Source organism: Aedes albopictus, unplaced genomic scaffold (assembly GCF_035046485.1).
Source record: "Aedes albopictus strain Foshan unplaced genomic scaffold, AalbF5 HiC_scaffold_155, whole genome shotgun sequence".
Lineage (NCBI taxonomy): Eukaryota > Metazoa > Arthropoda > Insecta > Diptera > Culicidae > Aedes > Aedes albopictus.
The window spans coordinates 26,314-37,160 of NW_026916931.1; the positions used below are offsets into that span (position 1 = coordinate 26,314).

The 10,847-nt window shown below is 41.0% G+C and overlaps 1 protein-coding gene across 1 annotated transcript; it reads right to left on the minus strand.

Annotated features, from left to right (window-relative positions):
• Positions 1 to 2,676: 2,676 nt before the first annotated feature.
• On the minus strand, positions 2,677 to 10,569 carry LOC134284463 (acyl-CoA:lysophosphatidylglycerol acyltransferase 1-like). The gene is made up of 7 exons (XM_062843319.1): positions 9,692 to 10,569; positions 9,352 to 9,560; positions 9,067 to 9,281; positions 4,943 to 5,079; positions 4,548 to 4,876; positions 4,298 to 4,479; positions 2,677 to 4,202 (listed from the first exon to the last, which is right to left on the minus strand). Exons 1-7 carry the CDS (start codon positions 9,712 to 9,714, stop codon positions 3,939 to 3,941), a joined length of 1,359 nt encoding a protein of 452 aa, XP_062699303.1. The 5' UTR covers positions 9,715 to 10,569; the 3' UTR covers positions 2,677 to 3,938.
• Positions 10,570 to 10,847: the final 278 nt, after the last annotated feature.

Here is a 10,847-nt window from a genome sequence, read left to right on the forward strand (position 1 = left end):
AAAGCGGCGTATGATACAATCGATCGAGAACAGCTATGGCAGATTATGCACGAATACGGATTCCCGGATAAACTGATACGGTTGATCAAGGCGACGATGGATCGAGTGATGTGCGTAGTTCGAGTATCAGGGACACTCTCGAGTCCCTTCGAATCTCGCAGAGGGCTACGGCAAGGTGATGGTCTTTCGTGCTTGCTGTTCAACATTGCTTTGGAGGGTGTAATAAGAAGAGCGGGGATAAACACGAGTGGGACGATTTTCACGAAATCCGTTCAGCTGCTTGGTTTCGCCGATGATATTGATATTATTGCTCGTAAATTTGAGACGATGGCGGAAACGTACATCCGACTAAAGAGTGAAGCCAGGCGAATCGGACTAGTCATTAATGTGTCGAAGACAAAGTACATGCTGGCAAAGGGCTCCAGGGAGGAATCACCGCGCCCGCCACCCCGAATTCATATCGACGGTGATGAAATCGAGGCGGTTGAAGAATTCGTGTACTTGGGCTCACTGGTGACCGCCGACAACGACACCAGCAGAGAAATTCAGAGGCGCATTGTGGCAGGAAATCGTTCTTACTTTGGACTCCGCAGAACTCTACGATCGAATAAAGTTCGCCGTAACACGAAGTTAACCATCTACAAAACGCTGATTAGACCGGTCGTCCTCTATGGGCACGAAACATGGACCCTACGTGCAGAGGACCAACGCGCCCTTGGAGTTTTCGAACGGAAGGTGTTGCGTACCATCTACGGCGGAGTGCAGATGGAAGACGGGACTTGGAGAAGGCGAATGAACCACGAGCTGCATCAGCTGCTGAGAGAACCAACCATCGTCCATACCGCGAAAATCGGGAGGCTACGGTGGGCGGGTCACGTCATCAGGATGTCGGATAGCAACCCGACTAAAATGGTTCTCGAGAGTCATCCGACCGGTACAAGAAGACGTGGAGCGCAGCGAGCTAGGTGGATCGACCAAGTAGAGGACGATCTGCGGACCCTACGCAGAGTGCGGAACTGGAGACAAGCAACCATGGACCGAGTGGAATGGAGGCGGCTACTATGTACAGCAGAGGCCACCCCGGCCTTAGCCTGACCGGTAAGGTAAGTAAGAGACACCTAACAAAATCAGCCACTCCACATAGGCGATTGATACATTTTCTAACACAGCTACTACATGTTATTATCTCCAGTCGCTCAATGCTTGATTTGCACTTTCTGTCACTCCAAATATTATTTTTCTCGTTGACTATTTTATCATTTGCCACAAAACATCAAAAATAGTTGAAAATAGTGACTTTTCAGCAGAAAAAGTGACTTTAGTTGATACATCTTGAAAATAGTGACTTTTTAGTGACTGACCCGAAAATAGTGACCAAGTCACTAAATAGTGACTCGCTACCAGGCCTGCTACAAGGAACGCTTATCGATGTTCCTCATGAGGTACTGCTTCTGAACAATGTCTGGGAAGTTGGAAAGTTAGTATGATTTGTTGGTAGTTTGGTAAACGCAACTGTAATGTATATTGTGCATATCAATATATGGCTATGTATTTACTTTAACGTAAGATGCGTAGCGGTTTTTCAGCTTTTTATCATAATTGAACTTTAATGGCAGTCCTAGTTTCTTGACCATGTAGTAATGTGCAATCAGCAAATTGGCGACAGTAAAAACAGTCCACATCACATCCGGATGACCGCATCCTTACTTTTTACAAATTCTGTCTCATGGCGACAGTAAAAACAATCCACAGCGTATCCGGATGACCGCATCCGTAAGAAATTATGTCTCATGGGGCGGCAATTCTGTCTCAAACCGACAGTAAAATAGTCCACAGCGTGTCTGGATGGTCGCATCCTTATATGTAAGAAATACGAGTGCATAACTGACACTGAGGAAGATTACAAGTGGTAGTCGAAATACGCGTATCTGTCAAAGGGTTAGCAAAATAGGCCGGAATTTAAAGGTACAAAACTGATTACATTCATTCGAAGAAATACTGTCTCATGGCAGCAGTTAAAACAGTCCACAGCGCGTCCGGATGACCACACCCTTACATGTGTAAGAAATTCTGTCTCATGGCGACAGTAACCAATGTCTTCAATACCGATTGCACCAATACCCCCTCAAAATCAGTCAACCCAAGGAGTTCTTGAAAATAAGTAGTATCTAGTGCATTTCTGAGTACATCACATCTGCTGACAGCCTACTCGATGGGATTGATTCATTCTTCACCGTACCTTCGATCACATGTTCCGGCAAGGAATGGCATTTTTGGCCATTCAGATACATCCAACGAGGAATTTTAAAATCACTGAAAAAATATGGTGGAATTCCTGAAAAAAAATCCGTGAATCAGTAGGGAGTTCCCTGGAAGCACCACGAAGAAAATAACTTGAAAGTAAACTAGAGAAAATCATAAACGAATCATTGAACTTATCCTTAAATTATACCTGTAAAGTCCCTGGAGAAGACATATAGGCCGAGATGTGGTACGAAGTATTCAAATAATTTTAACATCTAGTGTAATGTAAATTTAAATCTTAGTCTTACTCACAACCTTTCCAAGGTTTGTCTAGAACGCCATCTTTATATCGGTTCACAAGACCGAAGTATCAACAGAAGCAGGACAAGGAGTTTCACAACAAATACAAACAACAATGTACACCCCAAACGCTACGATGAAATGACATTTTATTTTTTCAATAATTTCTCACTTCTCAAAACAGGAAAAAGGAACATTTTTACTGCTTTTTTTTCTGCTGCGATTAGATTGGTAATGTTAAATTGATCGATCGGGCAATGCCTTTCTCAATCCGCCACCCAGTAGGGTGGCCAAAGTACACAAAAGCTATCGGTCACGATCGATTTCTTGTCTGGGGTTCCGCGTTCCCGTACGACCCAGTTTGTGCTATACATTTACTTCAGCAAAGGTGCAAACGAAAACCACCCTAGATGCTTAAACAAAATTAACGCTCATCATTCTCGTCCGTCCACACATACTCGCATTTGCAAAAGCGTTTCATTTTTACTTTTTCGCACGTCTCACAGTACAGAAGAGAGGCGGTCCCGTTTCGCTTTGTTTCTCCAGACTTTGGCAGGTCTGATTTAAATCGATCCGATCGTATCCTGATTGTTAACTCAAGTGATTGTATAGAAAATATATAGATTATATTTACAATGTACATCGAAGAAAGATTTAAACTAGGGATTAAAACTTCTACAACTAAGGAAATCAGTACATACCTCAGCAAACGAGTTATCTTTTTCATTTGGATTGTAACTTGTGTGTAAAACTGCCTGTTTAGTTTGTGTTTTTCGGTATCATCCACTTAGTTTTGAATTGTTTTATGTAATGCATTGTTTGTTTGCTTTTTTGACCATTAAATGTAGTTTTTGTTCAACATTTACATTTCAGCTTTATTTGTCTTGTCTGAAACGTTCACAAAGTTTCCAATGATACTCTATTTGTAATCATTATTGTGTTTTATTTAAGTTTGTCAGCTTTTGTAAAACGATTGTTGGCGTCACACACACAATATATGTAATTTATTACAACTGGGAAATTATTTTTTCTAACACGAGTTAGACTATTTTATACTTGTGGACCAGACGTAAAGGAAAGTTTCTAAGAAATCCAAAAAATAGGACAATATACGAACTAGTTTGAATAATTAATTTGCTGCCGTTTGTGAATGTTGTTACAATGTTGCCATCATTTTTTCATAAGATTACTTGCTGCGTCTGACCAGTGCTGTTTCTAAACTTAATGTGCCACTCTTTTGAGCACTCCTGAAAACATGGAATCGTGCGTTCGTTCTCTCGGCATGATCATAAATATCTACTAAACCTGTCTTTAGTTTTTGTTAATGTGCTTAAATGATTCTCACTCACCTCATCGCAACTCCGACCACTCCTCAACGACGACGACGACAGAACTTAGCTATCGCTTAGCAGATACACGTACATAACATTCGAGTAATTGATAAGCATCAGTATCAACTGGTAATGGACGTAGGTGGAGGTAATAAAGAACAAATGGATGAGAAGGAATCGGAGCAGATCCTGCTGTATCACGGTCGGCAACATCGACGACGAGCCGCACGGGAACATTCCGGTCCGGTAGAACTCATCAAGCAGCTTCTCCTTTTCGATGAATCGGTCGTAGAGCCACTGGGTAAGAGATTCGCTATCACGAGGAACCTGAAGCGCAAGAGATAGCAATGAATTCTTTCAGCTCAATAACCCAATCGTCTTAACGTATGTAAATATCATGATCCCGCAATCGGGCTACTTACCTCCGAGCTACGGTATAACCTATAGAATAAATAAGTCTGGCACGGATTCCTAAGGCCGTGCACAATATTTGGTAAGTCTAGTGGCTTCCCATTGGGATACCCGATGGTAATGTCCAGAATGTACTCTAAACAGTCATTCAGTTTGCCGTTCAGCTTGGTGAGTGGTGAATCCTTAAAACTATCTGCAAAGGTCGAAATCAACAAATTACCTTCCGTCACTTAAACTCCCAATGCCACCCCCAATACTCACCACAGTCATCGGTACTTATTGCTTCACTATTGATAATGGTGCTACTGCTGTTGTTCATGGCATCATTCTGCTTTGGTTGTTGCTGCTGCTGCTGCTGCTGCTGCTGATGGTGATCTAAGTCTGTGAACCCGGTTGTCGTCAAATTATGATTGAATTCATCGGTAACGGTTGTAATGGTGCTGTCCACATAGTCTACATTGTTGATCAGTTTCTCCTCGTCCCGATAGGGCGATTCCGGCGAGCCGAGAACATCTACGATCGCTTTCATGGCCCCTACCCGCGGGACCGTCACATGGTGCAGCGTTGGCAGATTGTTCTTCTCCGCAAATCTGAGTCCGAAGGCAATTGCTATTAGTGAAAATACCCCTGTTTCGAAAAGTTCGTAATTGACTCACCTTTGACTAACTTCCTTCCTTTTTCGGAGGAAGCCTCCTTCCGGGAAAAGCACCATCCACTTTCTCTTGCGTGGAATGTATGAACTTTTGAGATGAGATTTCAATTCCACCAGTGATTTTTCTCGATTTGATTTGCCCTGTTTAAAGTAATGAGTTAATAAACGTTCAATAGAATCAAATTGCAATAAATATGGAAACTAATAAAGTACTCAAAAATGTTGGTAACATTTGGTTGTTAACAAAAAGTCGCTATTTTGAATTTTGAGCCGCCATTTTGGATTTAAGTCCGCCATCTTAGATATTCTGGTCGCCATTTTAAGAGTCCATACATTTACTCCATCCCAAATATACCCATATTGCATGGCTTTAGTGCCAAAAACTCCATTAAACAGCCGCCATCTTGAATTTTGAGCCGCTAACTTGGATTTTAGACAACCATCTTAGATATACTGGTCGCCATTTTTGGTCCCCGGACATTTTCCCCATAGCAAATTTAACCATATTGCATGGTTTTAGGGCCTAAAACTCCATCAAACAGTCGCCATCTTGAATTTTGAGGTGCCATCTTGGATTTAAAACCGCCATCTCCGATATTCTGATCGTCATTTTTGAACTCCGGATATCTTCTACATACCAAATATACCCATATTGATTGGTTTTAGAGCCTTAATCTCCATTATACAGCCGTTATTTTGAATATTAGGCCTCCATCTTGCATTTTGGGCCGACATCGTGGAATTTCTGGTCTCCAGTGCTAATTTCCACACAAATCAGGCCGAACATTTCTATAGGTGCTAAGTGCAGATGAGAGGCTCTCTTTAAGTCTCCCCTCTTTCGATTATAGCGTGCTTGTATTTCTTAATTTTGATTTACTTCTTGCATCGGAAGGTAGACAATCCTTTTTCAATATACACATCATAAGTTGACAAAATGTCCACTGCAACATCGTAATAATTTAAAGAGAATCGGAAGTAAGAGAGCCTCTCTTTTACAGATTGAACCTTTAGATATGTTTGCCGCCAAATTTCGTCAGCCATGCTAAAGGTTACAGCAATCGCCGCAGTTTTATATGTCGCATGATAGGGCTTGGTTCAGTTTCATATACGGCCAGTTCTGCCGGTGCTGGTTCGAATCACAGAAGTGGCCATAACTTCAGAACGCCTTGACCTATCCGAGCCATTTGTAATAGCAAACAATGCGGTAAAATTCCAGGTATAATCTAGCTATAATCCGAAAAAAGTGGGTGACATTACACACACAGACATCATCACAATTCGTCGAACTGAATTGATTGATATTTGTGACTTGACCCTTCGAACCTTCTATCGGAGATTCATTTTTTGAGTGAACTTTGAAACTTTGGTGAACGAGAACGGCAAAAAAAAGGAATAAATCGCACAATCGTGGTAATGTACACTCAATGTAAGGTTTAGAATTTTCTAACTGGGTATTACGGAAACAGCTTATTTAGCTTGAAGTCATTTGACATAAAGTCGTTTAACCCCACAAACATTATTGCTGTACAATGGTCGAATAAACCGCTCTCAAACTTGATTTTAAAAATTTTGGCTGAATTAGTTGTTATTCAGTCATAATTGTTATTTTAGACATAACGGTAATTTGGCATAATGAACAATTGGGATTACCAAAATGCTTAACCTTAATACGTATGTTAATTATAAACCGGCAATATGCAAAGTATGTTATAAAACAGAAAACAGAGTGACCAAGAACCCTTCTCATAGCAATCAATAACCTATTTATAAAAATCATCAGACCGTAAAATTGCAAAAATACAGTTTTGAAACTGAACTTGGATGTCTGTAATACCCATGTGCTGGTGTTGTAATAATGTTGAGATTTCGTTGAAAATCCAATGGAAAACTGGAAATCACGATTGCATATCAACATTTACTGATTGAGGATTTTGACTATCTCGATGAATACTTCTAAAGAGATTTTTTTAGTGTTCTTCTCTTCTGGGGTACCTCCCGGAGATCATTCCAAGACTTATCCAAAGTTCAGGAATTTCTCTAATTAGAGCTTAGTAAGTTATCCTAGAAGACATTCCGAGGAAAACTCCAGGAAAAATACCTTTCAACATTTCTCTAATTAGAACTTAGTAAATTATCCTGAAAACATTCCGAGGAAAACTCCAGGAAAAACACCTATCAGAGCTCCAGGAACTATTTAAGAAATCCCAAAATGAGCATCCATAATTTTGGAACAATTTCCGGTTTGGATTTCGAGAAAATCTATAAATATGTGGATCACTGTACGGTAAAAACCTACGAGGAAAAGCATGAAAAAAACTCTGAAAGAAATCTCGAGAAATACTCCTTGAGAAATATCAGCAGAAACCCCAAAAGACACTTCAAACATAAAAACTCAGGGGAAAGTCCAAGATAAATTCAGAAAAAAAAATTCGAGAAACATCCCAGGAGCAACGCCAAATCTTCTGAGCAGAAGTACTTTCTCTTGGTAGTTTTCCCGAGAGAAATCTCAGGTGAAATTAAACAAAAATTCTGCAAAACCATTAGGAAATATTCCAGCTAAAACTCCTGTAGAAATCCACCTGCGATCTTGAGAGAAACTGTTGTGAACAACTCGGAATGAATCATGGAAGAAATCTCGCGAAAATTTCTTTGGACAAAACGCAGGAGCAACTTCGGGAAAGACCGACGAAGGACTCTGGGAGCAGTATAAAGAAAACCATACTGGAAAAAAATATTCAGAAGGATCCTCGTGAAAAACTCCAGCAGAAATCGGTAGGAATTCATGAATCTCGGAAGATTTTCAGGGAAGAATCCAATATAATAATAAAAATAATACGGAAGGAATCCAGTGAGAAATCCTAGGAGGCATTCCAAGAGGTATTTCTAAAGATGAATTTCACTACTTGTTATTCAATGTTTTATTTTTTACGAAGTAAAATTCCCTGAGTATTTAAGATATTCCATAAGTATTCTAGAAAGTTCTGGGATTTACCAAACTAGTCGAGGACGCTTTTATATAACAATTTAAAGCCTGTTACAGTCGACTCTCCACATGTCGATGTTCTACATCTCGATATCTCTCCCTATCTCGATGGTTTGGTCGGTCCCTTCAATCTGCATAGATTTTACCTTTCTATGTGTCGATATCTCCTTATCTCGATATCTCTTTATCTCGATACGATCTCGTTCGTTTTTGTTCGAGATTTTTTCTCCATATGTCGATATGCCCATTTTTACAGGTTGCTAGATCTCGTTTCTTAGGTGCAAAACATTCTGGGAAGGCGGAGTGACATCTCTTTGTTGACTATTTTTCATAGTTACGGACGATTTTTCAATCTAGTGTGCATTAAAAATTGGTTCTTAGATTCGATCTCTCCCTAGATCTCTCCCTATCTCGATGGTCCCTTCAATATCGAGATTTAGAGAGTCAACTGTAGTGAAAAACATGGAGACCAAATATTCCACCGGGGCTTCCCGGAAATTCAGAGAGTGGCCAAGCTGCGATTCTTATAGCCATGCATAAAACTATTTATACGAAATCATTAACTAAGAGCTATTTTAGGATATTGTTTTGGGGTGGAATGGTCTGGGAATCCTAGATTAATTACATGGTTTTCTGAAACATTTCACAAGTTCCAAGAGTAGTCAAATTGGCCAAACCATTTTTCATAGCAATCACAAGCATATTTATGAAAAACACAAGCATATTTATCAAAAAATCAAAAGCAAAGCTTCGATTTATGCCGGTGTTTCAGAACATCTTCATGCTGTAATTTTGAATCTACGTTCTTCAGAATCATTAGAATTACAGACACTTCATCTACAGGGTTATGGAAGGATGGACACATAGTGAAAGAAATTGTTCGTTTGGCTGCATAAAACAAACATCCTCAATTTACTTTATGAAGGTTTTTTACTCCAGAACCAACTTTATACATCTTTGACGTTCTACTGAAATCCTACGAAATAGCATTTCAGCTTTGGAATTTACCCTCCACAATTACATCTACATGAACACAATTCTGAAAACTGAGGAAGTTACACGGATGAATAATTTCTCCAGCAAGAAAAAAAAAGAATGTAGAGACAGCCGATCTTAAACCTAACGTAAAACTAAAAGGTACTTACCGATGCAATGAAGAAATCCTGATGCAGTAAACTGACCGCTCCGAAGTTGGTATACTTGAACATACGGTCCATGATCCACATAATGTTCGGCAGCACTCCTTTTTTCACGTTGAAAGCCGCCATCAACAGTGGCACGTCTGAAGTACTTTGATGGTTGGCAATTACCAGCGTTCGTTCGTCCAACGCTGGACCAATATCGTCACCCATTTCAACCACTACAACATGAAAACAAGATGAGTTCAATTATTCGGAAATAACTTTCCACCGCCAATCAATTATACGTACAATCATACCCGGCCGTTGTGGACCACATGGACACGTTCGCCAGCAGCCAGTGGAACAGGATTCCCTCGATTTTGTAGTAGTAATTTTCGTGGATCTTCTTCAACGGTAACAGCAGAAACATCCATACCAGATACGTTGGGACGCAATAGATGTTGTTCGCTATCACAAACACCGTCCGGAACAGAGCCCTGGGGTATTTGATCACATCACTGCTGCCCAATCGGTCGGCCATCAGCGGGAATGATTGGGGTAATTCGGGGAAAAATTAAAGAGCACAACAAAAAATTCCATTAGATTACGGTCTTATCAGTCTGCTATATCATTCATTGATGATTCTTACATTAATCCGCTGCAGGAGGGCATCGCTGTTGCTAGTGAGCTATGGCTGCTATCCTTGTTAAAAAAAAATTCGTCGCAAACGCGCTCTTTCGATGTCGGTCCAAAGTGTAGCCTCCAGACTGGTCTACGGGTTACTGCGAGGTTCCCGCAAACCGGACTTTACGATTGTTTGGGTTCGCCACTACAATTCGTATCGATTACTACTGGCGATGACTCACGCGTTATCAAGCGTGATCAACAACGCGCTCTTATCGCGAACGCTTATCACACTCCTCCACACCGCGACACTCCCACTCGCCTACCGCGCCTAACACATTCTGCCCTTGATGCGAAAAATAGCGCCTACTTCGTTCCTACACCTGAAGCACTGCCCTTCACGAATGCCCACTACGATGATTGGTTGCAACGCAATGGCTACTTGGATGGCAATGTTTGTCCGATTGTATCTGGGTCTGGTTCCTGTATTGGGTTGACTGCGGAGCCGAGACGGAACCCGCGTTCCGATTCTGCTACTGCCGTTGTCCGATTTCGACTAATGAACGAGTTCGAATTGGCGATGGGACAGAGCAGCATTCTACGTCGTCCTCGCCCGGCCCAGGATTAAAGAATACAAACGCCGTTTGTCGCGTTTCGCCTCCTCTCCCGCAATGTGGGCAGGTTCAGGAAAGGTTATCACCTATAAAGTGAGATTCCAGTAGCGCCCCGTGTGTTCGCAGCCATTCGTCAACGTCGCGATGGAAAGGGAGAAAGATATAGCGAAAGAACAAAGTGAATAATGAATCTTTGAAATGGTAAATATCGATTATTCATCGTTGGATGATCAGAGGCGCGCAGAGTCGCGGTGGTCGAGTCAGGTCAGCTGTATGGGAATCGCCAAGCCAAAATGATTGCATTGGCTCCATTTCCACATCCTATCTGAAAGTTTATATGTACAGGAGATACTCAAAATAACTGGGACAGGTAAAATTTTCACTTCTCGAAAAATGTTCAACTCGCTGTAACATTTTGAAAAGGGCATCAAATATTCTCAAATTTGATCATCAACTAGTTGTGTATCAGTGGTACAAATTTGGAAAAGATCGGGCTATTCTTCACGAAGATATAAAGATTCTTGAAAAGGATATAATTATTCGATAGTCAACTTTGAGCTGTTATAT

Coding starts and splice junctions, on each gene's coding strand:
- LOC134284463 (XM_062843319.1), bottom strand. CDS start 9,714: ATGCCCTCCTGCAGCGGATTAAT. Junction 5,080..9,066: donor AGGATTTCTTCATTGCATCG/GTAAGTACCTTT, acceptor TACTTTAAACAG/GGCAAATCAAATCGAGAAAA. Junction 4,480..4,547: donor AATAAGTACCGATGACTGTG/GTGAGTATTGGG, acceptor CGACCTTTGCAG/ATAGTTTTAAGGATTCACCA.